The sequence below is a fragment of the Odontomachus brunneus genome, unplaced genomic scaffold (assembly GCF_010583005.1).
Source record: "Odontomachus brunneus isolate Ranch 3 - 2012 unplaced genomic scaffold, Obru_v1 Obru_scaffold_013, whole genome shotgun sequence".
Classification (NCBI taxonomy): domain Eukaryota; kingdom Metazoa; phylum Arthropoda; class Insecta; order Hymenoptera; family Formicidae; genus Odontomachus; species Odontomachus brunneus.
Genome location: NW_022639463.1, coordinates 150,163 through 165,376, shown reverse-complemented (window position 1 = coordinate 165,376; position 15,214 = coordinate 150,163). Strand labels below are relative to the sequence as shown.

Here is a 15,214-nt window from a genome sequence, read left to right as displayed (position 1 = left end):
TCTCTCTCTCTCTCTCTCTCTCTCTCTCTCTCTCTCTCTCTCTCTCTCTCTCTCTCTCTCTCAATATATAGCTTCAAGTACCTAATAAGGTCTTTGCTCCAACACCACTCAACGTTAAAAGATGTGTATTATATTAATTTGGCAATACCATTCTTCGATTAACAAGATGATCCTTGATGTTCCTTGGAAATAATTCCAAGATATTTTATTTCCAAAAAAATCACAGATCACGTCCGAACAGGCTCGTCCTTATGCTACAGGAGGTAGACCGTAACTTTTTTGGAAAAGATTCAAAGTAAACCTAAAAGGTCGACATTATTGCGTCAGTCGTCGATTCAAACACAGCATGATCGACTTATGAAGAATTCGGAAAGATCCAGAGTGATCCATTGGTTTGATAAGCGTAAGGTCTGTGATCAATATCAGTGTAAGGAATGTTAACGCTTTTACAGTAAAGAGCACTGATTCGTTCATTTTGATCGATACTTTAGCTGTGTAATTTCGATAGTCCGACAAATAGACAAAGTACTCTTTCAACGACAATAGTCGTTCATTTTAATTGCACTTTATACACTTTGTTTATTTATCTCTTATACTTCTACCAAGTACAAATAAGCCAAATTTCTAAGCTGATAAACGGGCAAAGATAAACATCAACGAGAGATAAATTGGAAAACGTCTGTTTTTTTTTCTTTTTCTCTGTAGTTGCGCTATACATTTTTTTCGCACGAGAATGTGCAGAGTTGAATTAAGCAAACCCAAGTACTGACTTGCTCAAAACGACTCTATACACGCGAATAAATTCACAAAGAGCAAACAGTAAGGCGGAAAGTTCTCAACTGCAGAATGTAGTTGGAAGATAGTAGAGAGAGTTGCAAGATCTGCTTTGTTCAGAATTTAAAGCTCGTGCTCTTCGAAAAGAGAAATGCCACGGTGTGTGGAATGTATCCCTCCGAATACACGAGCTTGATACTGTGATTGATTGACTCTCGTCAATGTCCTGTGCGTTCTTACCGCTTACACCTTCTACACCTTGTTATTTTTTTTCTTACTAACACTCCAAAACATTTCTTTTGTCTCAAAGTCGAAGTAAGAAATAAAAACAAGAGCACGCAGGCGAGGCAAATTTATTTCTAAGGCCAACAACTCACCGCCAATTTAGGAATGTGTACGATATCGGCGAAACGGCCCACCTCGACGAGCAACGTGAAGCGCCAGCGGCTGGCTGCAATCCTTGTAGCGTCGTCGTTGTCGGAGCGTGGCATGCAAACAGACGACGTCGGCTGTGCGCCGCCCGAGCGGCGGTGCACTATCAGTGTCGCTAGAACGTCGTCGTCGTCGCGCACTCGGTCGATCACACTTTGTTCTCGTTCGCGCACCACCGAAACTTGGCAATTGAAACGTTTGCGACGAATCACGGCGAACTCGTCTCGAGCACACTCTCTCTCTCTCTCTCTCTCTCTCTCTCTCGAGAACTCGCAATCTCGCGCACACAACACTGACCCCGCGAGAAGGTACGTTATCTACTGCGCGTGTGTGTCTCACGTATACGTAGCTTTGACATGCGCGCGCGCGAGCGCGCACGACTGAGGTTACACCCCGCACGGAGATTACAGATGGTCGCACCCTATGTATCGCGTTACCACTGCCGAGGAGGCGTATTCAAAGAGTACAATGCGTACGTGTGAACGGACAACGGCCAACTAGTTTTCAATCTTGCCCACAATCGTACGATCGCACAAAACACCTACACGTCACGCGCGTCCAAGAGCTACTACCGTCAAGTGCAAAGTGTCCAATGTGTTCGCCGGGTCGGGTTCTCCCGCGCATGCGCGCGGAATGTGCTGTTAGGAAAGTACCTAGCGTAAGAAAAAGGGGCGCGATAAGCACAACAGTTTTGATGCGAACACTGTCCCTCTGCACTTACCTTCTTCAGTTACAATATAAATTATGTTATAAGTTATGATTGTAACTTGATATTTTTAACTGTCTCTTTCTACATGTACATTCATCATGGCTGTCAAATATTTGAGGATTTGAATATAATGTTTGAAAGCAGTTGTGACAGTTTGACATTTTAAAGTTTAGTTTGCGTAAAATGACGTTTTATTCGCTTCATGCGGATATCAAATAATCAACAGGAAAATGATACAATAGTAGAAGTATATTAAAAAAACTTGGATCTCAGTATATGAACAAAGCTTCCAAGAGTCGTTATAAAAAGAAGAGCAAGGTAATAGAAAGTATAGCCATTCTCTTGCGTAGTTACGCGTAACGCATGAATGGACGCAAAATATTAACATACGCGAATTAAACCTAAAACTGTCAAACTATCACGACTGTTTTCATTTGTCGGATAATCGTAATGAATTCTTACATAAAAAGGAACACGGATAGTCCAAAATATTTAGTAATCCGAAATCTAGTAAATATGTGTCTCGTGTACAGAGAGATCGCTTGTGTTTCTCTTTCATTCTTATAAAATTTTAGAAAATTGTATACAATTTATGTATGTTATCTTTTCTTCTCACATTAGGTACTTCTCTGAGAATATATTTCACGCGCATGTGCAGAGGAGTCTGGGCTGGGTAATCCAGCTCGGCCATCGACACCGGCAGTGCCACCTACTGCACACTGTTGCGTACCATCGAACGCAGCGCGAATCCTCATATCGATTTGCGACCACCAAATAATCGATCAATAAAAGTTGTTCTAACTTTTTAGTAAATTAACTAATAATTAAATCACATGTCTGTCTTTGTCTTGAAGGAAGAAAGGAATTGAGTCAAACAGATAGCGTGTTTAACTGACCCTGAGTGGGAGCGTCCTGATTGACCACGGTACGATTGGACACAACCAACCGATGAAAAGAATTATCTAGTGAATTACTAGGTCGAAACAATCATTACAATCTGTGTCCAATCATATCGTGATCAATCGGGTCCCACCCTGAGTTAATCGCTCCGAGAGCGATTAATGACGTCATAAGTCTCTACTAGCCAATCATAAAGCTTATAAGTACTTGTTCGACCAATAAACGTAGACTGAATAACCCAGAGTGGGCTAACCCAGAGCCGGTCGAACATACTATAAGTTATACATAGACCAAGGCTGCGTTCCGAAATTCACTGCCAGTACTGAAAATCTATAGTTTATGTTACGTATATTATAGAATTTCAGTACTGGCAGTGAATTTCGGAACGTAACCCAAGCATTCTGTTCGCAAAATAAAGCCGGAAGTTGGCAGTTTAAAACAGTGAGAAAGTTGATTTGAACTGAAATATATACTACCTAGAGAACTTCAAGTAAAGAGAATCGCCAACTTGGTCACTAGCTGATTGGTTGGCATAAATATATACGGATTTAGACATTGCGACGCCAATGCAGAACAAATGCTTTTATATTTATATATATATATGGTTTTGCATCGGCGTCGCAATGTCCAAATCCGTACATGTTTATGTCAGCCAATCGCAGAATAGCTGAGTAGCTGGTCACATAATCAAGTTGGCGATTCTCTTTACTAGAGGTTTTCTAATACTACCTAGAACGCGCGCTGCCTTTTGAGGCGTGCGGGATGAGAGAGAGAGGTTCCTTGTTTCTCCTCTTATCCTTGTGTAGTTCATAGTATAGTCGAGCGTGGGGAGAATGTGATACAATCCAAGTTAAAAGTTAGAGATAATATGAAAAGCAGTGACCACTGAATGGCAATGACCAGGGTTTTTCGAGCATTTTCTCGGGTTTTTCACATTATACGGTAAAATACGTATAAAAACGCATAAAACGTATAATACCTAGGATTGCTTGCTGGATGAAGATACTCTATTCTGATTAGTCCGTCTTCAGAAATGCACCAATCAAAACAGAGTATTTCCATCCAGCAAGCAATCCAGCATGAAAACAAGCATCGTGTGCCGCTGGCTTTACTTTTACTCCTTACTCCATTTATTGTAGATCGGGCTTAATTGCTCGCGTGTCAATAAAGGGACGTCTACATTGGAAGTAAGCAGTAAGAAGTAGGAAGTAAGAATAAGAAATTGACCAATCAAAGTTGATTATTCTTCTCACATTCGACTGTGGTTGGTCAATTTCTTACTCTTACTTCCTACTTCTTGCTATTTACTTCTAATGTAGACGTCCCTTTAAAGCGTTGTTTATAATATGCAGAATAAGCTTGGAGTAAGAAGTAAGCCATAAGAATTAACCAATCATAAACGATTATTTTTATAATAATCGACTACGATTGGCCAATTCTTACGGCTTACTTCTTACTCCAAACTTACTCCGCATATAGACGACGTTTTAAGCGTCTTCTACAATGGCAGTAGGAGTAGTAGTAAGAAATAAGCAGTAAACAAATTGACCAATTCCATTCTTACGTTTCAAAAATAATCGATTGTGATTGGTCTATTTACTTACTGCTTATTTCTTACTACTACTCCTTACTCCATCTATTGTAGATTGGGTCTAATATCTAACTTGACTTGGCGCTTTATCCTAACTTGAGGCTAACCCAATCTTAACTTAATCCTAACCTATTCTTAATGTAAGAAGCATCAGATGCCACATTGAAAGAAAAAGAAAAAAGAAAAATTTCGACCAAGTGCTACCAACAACAACAACATAAAGAAAAAGAAAAGCATCGAACTGTTTGATGTTTCCTGTGTCTTTGTTACAAGACGCAGTAGTTCTACTGCAATAGAATCTTTACAATTGTCATATCAAAATTTGCTCAGCAGTTTACTATTGTGAGTTATATTAACGTGTATGTGAAGGAATACAAGTCAAATAGTCAATTTAGTTGTCAAATATATTCATTCGAAGAAACATTATCGCAAGTCACAGTGTGTGTGTGTGTGTATGTGCGCGAAAACTCCGAAATAATTCGTGGTTAGTGCAATAAAAGAAGAGTCAAATTGTATTTTTTTTTCAAAATTTGTTGATATTTTACGATGACGTCGCTTCATATGAACGACAAGATCTCTCTTGACCCAGAGAGTTGCGAATGCAAGTAAGAATTTTGTTGCTAAATAGCCTACATTATTAAGTACATAGTTATGAATCTCCGCAAAAATATTACACAATTGTAATACATTCGATTAAATAATAACCGATTGTTAGTTTACTGTAGGTTAGTGTACTACATCGTTTTTTTTTCGAAAGATATGGTTTGAAAAGTTAAAATTGTTCGGTAATGTAACAAATTGATTAATCGTTAAAAGTGATATTTTTTCAGGGAATTTATCTTGCAGTTAATGTGTAACAATGTACATATCATAACAATAGTTCTCAGTTTCCTTGTACTTGGACTTATTGTCTGTCAAATATAAAAAATATATCGATTTGATAATATTTATTTTTATATGGCTTTATATGGCTGTTAGTTCAGTATAAGAAAAGCAATAATAAATGCAAACATATTTGGAACATAATATATGTTTTATACATACATGTAAATACACACATATTTTCAGAATAATTTATATTGAAAACATTAGTTATGCTTAGTAGAATAAAATATACAGTAAGTGATTCCAGGATGAAAAGTATTATGCTTTTAGATGTAGCCAATTTTTATTTTGAAATCTTTGTATATTTTCTTATTATATTATATAATTTGGAGGTATTTGTTATTTCTATGTGTGATCTTTCGCTCGCGGGGAAGGAGTGATATAGGAAATGATTCTTTGTACCCTTTTATACAAACATTTATTTTATGTGTCCCTAATTTACAAGTGTGTGTGTATGTGTGAGTCTAATTCCTTTATTTTATTCCTTTAAGTGTTCTGAGGACCGTTGCATTAAATCGTATTATTCTGTGGGCTCCTCCCAGGTCCTCCTTTTCCTAGGGTTCTGGTCGGATATGTTCCGTCTTCCCTTGTGAGTGCAGGGGTCGCCCTTGGGAGAGAATCCTGTCTCTTGGAGACAGTGGATGTTTCACTCAGGAGTCTCCTAGAGCCAGAGTCGTTGTTGGTGGCCGCGCGTTAACGGTTGCTGCGGGATATAGGCGACTCGAAGCTTCCACAGGGTAATAGTACCCGTTGTGGAGGCGGCCGGGGATGGAGATTCCGGCGATTTCCAGGCAATGGGCGAGGGAGTCAGCTCGCGTGTCGGCGAGTCTCGGTGCCGCTTCTCTAGCGGATGCGGTGGACGCTTCTTTAGCGTCCGGAGGTCTCGTTGCCGCTTCTACAGCGGAGGCGACTGCTGTGGACGCTTCTTCAGCGTCCGGAGAGTCTCTGTGACCGCTTCTCCAGCGGATGCGGCTGCTGTGACGCTTCTTCAGCGTCCGGAGACTCGGTGCCGCTTCTACAGCGGATGCTCGGACGCTTCTTCAGCGCCAAGAGGCTCGGTGCCGCTTCTACAGCGGATGTGGCGGCTGCGACGCTTCTTCAGCGGATGCGGCTGCTGTGACGCTTCTTCAGCGTCCGGAGAGTCTGAGGCCGCTTCTTCAGCGGATGCGGCTGCTGTGACGCATCTTCAGCGCAGTGATGGATTTTGGCAAGATATGTCTCGCGCATACGTACAGAGCAAACGCTCGGAGTCCTCACTGACGTATATACTTTCGTCGAATCTGAGATATCGTTAGGGCCCTGCGAGAAAAGAAATGTGAAGGAATTAGCAGGAGGAAGGAAAATTGCTTTGATAGGAATAGAGTGCAATATGAATAATAATAAGGAAATTGACATATTTGTTATTTACTGTAATACTCTCCTTTTTGGTTTCTTGCTCCTTTTCTCGATGCTACTTGATGTTGGCTGCTGCGGATCATCCATCTTCTTTGTTCTAACAAATTTATTATTTTTTCAGCTATTCACTCAGTACACGTTGACACTTGTTTATAAACACACATGAGAACAATACAAGGGCCTCTTATAGCACCTACTACTGCACTCTAGATACATTTTTGAACCCAGCTGATTTCTAGTTGTGACGTCAGCTTACGCATGTGCACGAAGCTTCCTGGGACGGCGAATATCTTGCCAAAATCCATCACTGCTTCAGCGTCCGGAGACTCGTTGTCGCTTCTACAGCGGATGCAGTGACGCTTCTTCAGCGGATGCGACTTTCTAGCTGTAGCAAAATCCTAGGAATAGTCAGAGCGGCGGAGTGTGTTGACCTTCCGCGGAGTCCGGCTTTTTATTGTCTGCTAATCATGATTTTCTCGCGAAAAAACCGCTCCCTGTGCGCGCCGCCTAACAGCGCCGCACGGAGGCTCTAGCGGTTGCGGCGGCGGCTCGCGTAACGGCGCCTATGTGACGGCTGCGGCGGTCGTACGCCGTTTCTCGTGTGGATCTATATTGATCCACCATATATAATATATTTTGTATATTATATATTTTCTTCTTGTAGGATTAAGACTCCAGAATCCAAGGCCTCGACGATAAATATGGTGACTAATGATCATGTGTTGGAGCGATTTGAAGAGATAATAAAGTCAAAAAATGATGATAGATTTTACAGAGGATTAGTACTAAAGAATAAGATGAAAGTTCTCCTAATAAATGATCCACGGACTGATAAGAGTGCTGCTGCACTGAATGTTAACATTGGTAATTTCAATTATATTTTCTTTTAATATGTTCCTTTAGTTCCTTTTTTTTTGGAGGAGGCACTTGCATTCATCAAACATCTTGCATTATTCAAGCTGATTTTCAATTCTCAGTCATGCTCTAAAGCTACTATAGCTATACTATAGCTTTTCCTTTTTATTTCAAGAAAAGACAGAAAGATATAGAATTATGCAAAAGCAACCAATTAATGCAAAGCTTGTTCCAATGTTATGTATTTGGTCAATTGTAATGAAAGGATTTTTAAGTTTCATATGTTGAATAGTTGGTTAAATAAGATTTCTTAAAAAAAATGAGTTTGTGTGCCAGATATATCTATATTACAGAGAGATCTTCTGTTTGATATATCGCAGAGAGACTTTCTGTTGGAAACAAAATTGTCCCGAGTTCACGAATTAACACTTTTAGACTGAATTTAAGTTATAATTACAGTTGAATTGAACGCTAGTTAAAATAAGTTGTGGAATCAGGCCTTAGAGATATTTTATTGCAGGCAGCATGTGCGATCCTGACGATTTGCCCGGTTTGGCGCATTTCTGCGAACACATGCTATTCCTGGGAACCGAAAAATATCCCGAGCAGAACGATTACACCAGGTATCTGTCGGAGAACGGCGGCATTAGCAATGCGACAACGTACTTAGATCACACTACGTATTACTTCGACGTGAGCCCGACAAAGTTGGGAGGTGGCTTGGAACGTTTCGCTCAATTCTTTTTGACACCTCTCTTTACGGATTCGTTGACCGAACTCGAGCTGAACGCCATTCATTCGGAGCATTTGAAAAATTTGGCGTGCGATGTTTGGCGATTCGATCAGTTGGAAAAGTCGTCCGCGAATCCCCAACATCCGTACTCCAAGTTTGCGACGGGAAGTAGGGAGACGCTGGATGTATTGCCGAAACAGATGGGCATCAACGTTCGGGAGAGACTGCTCGAGTTTCACGAAAAATATTATTCCGCTAATGTCATGTCGCTCTGCGTTCTTGGCGTAGGTAAGTCGACAATTAACGAGCTTATTCGAAAACGTTATGCCCCGTGTTTGTTTTTTTTTTCACACAAAAAATGTGACCAATGTGAATGTATAAAAAATAGAGAACATTTTCTATAATTTCTTTTCTTTTTAATGGGATATTTCAAATATGTCTTGATTGTACATATTACACACACACACACACACACACACACACACACACACACACACACACATATATATATATATATATATATAAAAGTCACATATCACGCTTTAGCGAAACATTTCTCAAGATCGGCATCTCTTCTGGAATAAACTCAATGTCCGGAACCATAATAAGTACAAGATTATATAAATAAATGTCGAATTTTTCGTTTTAGAGACTTTAGATAAGCTTGAAGAGATTGTGGTAAATCTTTTCAGTCAAGTACAAAACAAGGAAATCGATATTCCAATCTGGCGTGAGCATCCTTTCGACGATGAACATTTTCGTACCAAATGGCACATTGTTCCAATAAAGGATACGAGGAATCTACACGTTACATTTCCTATACCCGACTTACAAGAACATTATCAAGCTGCGGTAATATAATACTCTTTGATTGCTATATTTTATGTGATATTTATTAGATTTCTCCGATACAATAATGTTAATATTATCGCTACGATATAATTAACATGTACAATTAATTGTTTATAATTTACACACACATTATATATATGTATATATATATATATATATATATATATATATATATATATGTATATATATATATACATATACAGGATGTCTCATAATTGTAACACACCAACTCTATAGGGGCGTACAGCTATGCGAGAGGATCAGAAAAGTCCTCTTCCATTTTGCGATAACGCGTCTAGTTTATTAGTAACAATTGCGTAAAGTTTGGCGCTTGTCACGCGGCCTATAGACGCTCCGCGACGAGCTGTGTGCGTCGAGGCAGAGCGGAATGCGGCTCGCGCTGACCGCTGCGATGGCATCTTGATGCTTTGCCGCTGCGGGCGCGCGACGAGGCGACGATGAACGCGCCGCATTACCGCTCAGCCTCGACGCACAGCTCGCCGTGGAGCGTCTATAGGCCGCGACAAACTATATATATATATATATATATATCGTTATAGCCAGCATATTACGTCAGCCATTTGTTGGGACATGAAGGGGAAGGATCCTTGTTGTCAGCTTTGAAGACGACGAGGGGTTGGTGTAACTCTTTAATATGTGGAAAACAATCGTATGCTCGAGGTTTTTGTTTTTTCATTCTTGTTGTCGATCTCACCGAGGAAGGTTTCAAGCATGTCGATGATATCATTACGCTAATGTTTCAATATATCAACATGTTAAAGAAACAAGGCCCAGTCGAGTGGATTTACAATGTAAGCGATGCAACGATAGAAATATAATCTTGCATATAAGTTTAGTAATATATTTGTGATACAACGGCCAAAGACGTGATTCCTTATAAATAAAGCAAGAAAAACGTTTTCAAGCGATTTAATGGGTACAACTAGTTGTTCTCTTAATTTATTTTTCTCTCACGAGGAATCGCCTCTTGTTGTCGGTTATACTACAATTTACTCAATTAAATTTTTTAATGTCACAATATGTGGATACAAAATAATGGGATTTCGCGTTCATTGCAGGAATATAGAGATTTAGCGAGTGTGAATTTCCGTTTCATGGAGAAACAGCAGCCTCGCTCGTACGTATCTTCCAGAGTCACGGGACTATGGGATTATCCGATGAACGAAATTTTGTGCGGGGATTGTCTTTTTCCGCAGTGGAAGCCAGAGTTGATAGATACAATAGTGAATTGTTTAACGCCGCAAAATATTAGGGTTCATGTGGTTGCAAAAGCGTATGAAAACGTAGCGAATGAAACAGAACGTTGGTACGGTACTAAATATAAGAAGGAGAGCATATCGGCGGGAACAATTGACATGTGGGAAAATGCCGGTTATAATTCGGAATTTCACTTACCCGCTAAGAACGAGTTTATTCCATCGAGATTGGATTTGAAACCACGTGACGATAATGTAATTTGCTATTAATTTCTTATATACATGTGTGTGTATGTGTGGGTGCAAGTGCGCGCGCGTGCGTGTGCATTATGCTACTTTTCTCTTTTTTGAAGAATTTTTTTCTTTATAGCACTTGCACAAAAAATCATTACATAGCACAACTCCATCGTTGGACATTTTGTACTTGTACATACATACATACATACATACAGTCAAGTGTATATCTATGATCATCAATATTTTGTAGGTCAAAGAGTTTCCTACAATTATAGAAGACACATCGTTTGTAAGACTCTGGTTTAAACAGGATGACGAATACCTAGTACCAAAGGCCAAAATGTTCTTGGAATTTGTTAGGTATGTGATTCATTTAAATATTATGTGTTATATGTGGTTAATCGATCAGTTTGGTAATTATGTGCAATCACTACGGAAATTGTACCACAATCAGTGTCAGTTGCACAATCACCGACATTATCAAGACAAATTTTTTGTAACTTAAAACTCTGTAATTTTGAAGTGATTTCTTCTATTCGCTTGAAATGTTAATTGCAAAAGATTTATAATTATCGTGAATATTGCAGTTTGTTATATATGTATATATATATATACATTTTTTATATAAAAAATTTTGTGATATATTTTTTTTATATATCCGCAAAAATTATCCATAGTTACTAGTTTATTGTATGGAAATATATATTGAGAGATATGGTCGCAATTACGTGCGGTATAATTATTCTGTTTGTATTTTTAATCTCTCTTTATAGTCCATTTGCTTATATGGATCCTGTTAGTTGCAACTTGGGCTATATGTTTGTCCAGCTACTACAAGACTCGTTCACCGAGTATGTATACCCCGCCGATTTAGCTGGTTTACATTGGAAACTTAGCTATACGCAGTATGGAATAACAGTGAGTAAAGAAATGTTATGATAAGTGTAAATGTTATGATAAGTGTACAGTAATCATAGATTAGGTAGAGTTGGTTGCTATATGAGACTTGGAAACAATTATTTGTCACAATGAAACTCTCGCGAAAGAAAGCAAATAATTCTTCCTATTCTTCGACAAACATGGCGGTTATTCGAGCAGTTTTCTTTTTCTCCATAGTCGCAAGACTAATGAGATTTTATTCCTTTATTCGTGGCTTGTCACTCGTTCGTAGCTTGTCCAACTCTGCATTCTGTATTATGTTACACGCAATAATAACAACCTGTGATACACCTGCCAACTAAATAAACAAATCGAGAGGTACTTGAGAGAAAAAATCATTGCTTCTTCAGCTCAGTATATTTGGCTACGACGACAAGCAACATCTATTGCTGGAAAAAATTGTGGATCGAATGTTGAATCTTAAGATCGATCCAGAAAGATTCGAGATCTTGAAAGAAGATGTACGTACAATAAGAGATGGAACATTTTTTTGATCTATGAAAGAAAATAACCGAGAAAGTTTATGTGGTTTTTAATGTCAAAAGGCTGGTAGATTTTGATACAGTTTATCTGTTACATGCATAACACCACATAATTCTTATACTCACAATTCTCCAACTAAACCGCACGAATTTTCCCAGTTATTCAATAGTTGAGCCATGGTGTTACTCACTTTGAATATACTTACAGTATATCAGAGATTTGAAAAATTTTGGGGCCGAACAACCGTATCACCATGCAATCTACTATCTCGCACTTTTATTAGCAGAACAAGCTTGGACGAAAAATGAATTATTACATGCAACTGCTTGTAAGTATGTAAATTTATTGAGAAAGTGCACGTTATCTTCTATCAAAAAGTTTCTCTTCTTTTTCTTCCTCTTTCGATTTGTCTCTTAAAATTTATTTTTTATTCTTTTGTTGTATCATATGAATTTGACTGGATATATGAAATGTAAGAAAGTAAAAAATGACGAATTTTTGATGTCTAACCTAATACTTAAACATTCAAACGCGATTACAGGATATAATACTTGTCTTAAAAATAATGCGTGTCTCTCTTTACGCAGATTTAACTGTCAGTAGAGTTCAAGCGTTCATACCGCAGCTGTTTAGTAAAGTGCACGTGGAGTGTCTGATACACGGTAATATGATCGAGAAGGAAGCCTTGGATATAGTTAGACTAATCGAGTCCAAATTGAAAAGCGCGATGCCTTACATAATACCGTTGTGGCAGCAGCAGCTAGTGGTGCATCGTGAGATCAAACTCGACGATGGTGAGCAACAGCGAATATAGAAGCAATCGATTCGACTAGGAATTTCTGTCGTGTAAAGATTCACGGAAACCGCCATCGAGAATTGATCATAAATCTATCTTACGACATTTCAATGCATGCACTTGCTCGTTATTTTATTTCCATCATATATTAAGTTATCATTACGATATATTTCGCCATAGGTCGACACTTTCTATTCCAAACGGATAACAAATTGCACAAGAGCTCGTGCACAGAAGTGTACTATCAAATCGGTATGCAGTCGACAGAGTCGAATGTATTGTTGCAGCTACTAGCTCAAATAATCGGCGAGCCTTGTTTCAATATTTTACGAACTCAGGAGCAATTAGGCTATATAGTGTTCAGTGGTGTGCACAAGGTAAACGTGATGCAAGGCTTGAAAATCCTAGTTCAAAGTGACAAGCATCCGCGATACGTTGAGAAACGAATCGATATGTTCGTCAACTGTATGCTCGTAAGTACAACTATGCTCACTAGTATTTATTTATTCTTTTACTTCCCTTTTTTTTCTGCCTGATCGCAAATCATGTATGTATCTTTTACTGTACATTGTTATTTACGTTTCAGGATTACATATCCACCATGCCCGAAGAGAAATTTGAAAAGCATAAGGATTCTCTAGTGACGTTACGTCTCGAAAAACCAAAACAGTTATTTTATCGAACCAATATATTCTGGAGCGAAATTACAGCACAGAAGTATAATTTTGATCGGGTGAACATTGAAGTGGCTTATCTGAAGACCATAACGCGAGAACAATTGTTTGACTTTTTTAAGGTATCATGCCATAGATATATTGGTTTTACACTTTGCTTTTCACAAGTAATGATAACTATTACTTGGCAGCGGTTAATCACTGCCCAACATTACGTTACGTTGTATGCACGTTATCTTTTAGGAGAGCATACACGGCGCAGCTCGACGTAAACTATCGTTGCACGTCATATCCACAGCAACGGACGATGATGAGTCGACCGAGAAAAAAGACGAATTCAACGATGTATCAGTCGCAGAACAAGTTGAGAAAATCAACGATATCTTGTCGTTTAAACGCAGCCAGTCTTTGTATCCGGCATTAGAACCGTATCTGCACCAATTCCCTAAGAAAGGCATGCACTCCTCCAAATTGTAAATAGTGCGACCATAAGAGAGAATAGAGTTCTATTCTTCCTTTGCCGCAGGATCTCTGTCTCTTTTTCGATTTCTTGCATCGATTTTTCTCGTTTTTACTTTAAAGCGGATGCAAACAATTCCGGGTGGACGGCCATTCGTATATCTTGATTTCTAAAGCAAATATGATCAGGGTTGGGTAAGTTAACTTTTTTTTTAACTAAATTAAAGTTAATGGCTTTGAAAATTTAACTTAGTTAAGAAAAAGTTAACTCATAATGAAATTAATTGAATTAAAAGTTAATAAAAAAAGTAATTATTAGGTGTACAACTTTACTTCCGCCGTTTTCCTATAGATGGCTTTAGTGGTAAGTGGTGGTCGAAATAAATAGATCATAGACGTCATACAATAAACTTGGGCATCTGTCAACATGACCCCATAGAAACATTAGTCGATTTGTGTCTGCATCATAAAGTTATTCTCGATTGAAAATGTCAGTTTACGAGCTAAATTCTCGTCATTTGCGGGAGGTTTTAATTTTCTGCCTCAATATGAAGAAATCTGCGGCTGAGGCTCATCGAATGCTTTCAAATACTTATGGTGAGGCTGCTATTAGTGAAAGAACGTGTCGTGAGTGGTTTCAATGCTTCAAGAACGGTGATTTTGACGTCGAAGACCGGCATAGCGGTGGAAGAGAGAAGGTTTTCGAAGATGCAGAATTGGAAGCATTACTTGATCAAGACTCGTGTCAAAATCAAGAAGAATTGGCACGATCATTGGGAGTGAGTCACAAACCATTTCAAAACGCCTCAAAGCCATGGGAATGATTCAGAAGCAAGGAAATTGGGTGCCGTACGAATTGAAGCCGAGAGATGTTGAACGGCGTTTGTTTGCTTGTGAACAGCTGCTTGAAACGCAAAGACGGAAGGGATTTCTGTATTGCATTGTGACTGGGGACGAAAAATAGGTTCATTACGATAACCCCAAGCGTAGAAAATCATGGGGATTCTCGGCCATGCTTCCACGTCGACGGCCAAACCGAATATTCACGGCTCCAAGGTCATGCTCTGTATTTGGTGGGACCAGCTCGGCGTAGTGTATTATGAGCTGTTAAAACCGACTGAAACAATCACAGGCGATCGATATCGAACGCAATTGATGCGTGTGAGCCGAGCATTGAAAGACAAACAGCCGCAATACAACGAGAGACACGATAAAGTGATTTTGCAGCATGACAATACTCGACCCCATGTTGCGAAAGTAGTCGAGACATACTTGGAAACGTT

The 15,214-nt window shown here is 39.0% G+C and overlaps 2 protein-coding genes across 10 annotated transcripts in view; one reads left to right on the top strand and one right to left on the bottom strand.

The window, feature by feature from the left end:
• The window catches only part of LOC116840987 (GTPase-activating protein skywalker), a 13,420-nt gene extending 11,635 nt beyond the window's left edge, over nt 1-1,785 (bottom strand). For all 7 annotated transcript variants that reach the window (XM_032808409.1, XM_032808415.1, XM_032808412.1 and 4 more), the window contains exon 1: nt 1,152-1,785. The gene's annotated coding sequence lies outside the window, so the exon portion shown is untranslated. The remainder of the gene's footprint in view (nt 1-1,151) is intronic.
• A 2,696-nt stretch (nt 1,786-4,481) lies between these two features.
• LOC116841072 (insulin-degrading enzyme) lies at nt 4,482-14,249 on the top strand. 3 transcript variants are annotated; one of them, XM_032808589.1, is made up of 14 exons: nt 4,483-4,748; nt 7,351-7,550; nt 8,062-8,562; nt 8,924-9,126; nt 9,687-9,938; nt 10,206-10,598; nt 10,831-10,940; nt 11,354-11,498; nt 11,870-11,980; nt 12,210-12,330; nt 12,590-12,796; nt 12,979-13,271; nt 13,385-13,594; nt 13,716-13,949. In XM_032808589.1, the coding sequence occupies exons 2-14, from the start codon at nt 7,388-7,390 to the stop codon at nt 13,947-13,949; spliced, it is 2,943 nt and encodes a 980-aa protein (XP_032664480.1). In that variant the 5' UTR covers nt 4,483-4,748; nt 7,351-7,387. The 3 variants fall into 3 exon arrangements, with proteins under 3 accessions (XP_032664481.1, XP_032664480.1, XP_032664479.1); XM_032808588.1 differs by lacking the exon at nt 4,483-4,748 and adding an exon at nt 4,953-5,011 and having other exon boundaries at nt 13,716-14,249; XM_032808590.1 differs by lacking the exon at nt 11,870-11,980 and having other exon boundaries at nt 4,482-5,011; nt 13,716-14,249.
• Nucleotides 14,250-15,214: the final 965 nt, after the last annotated feature.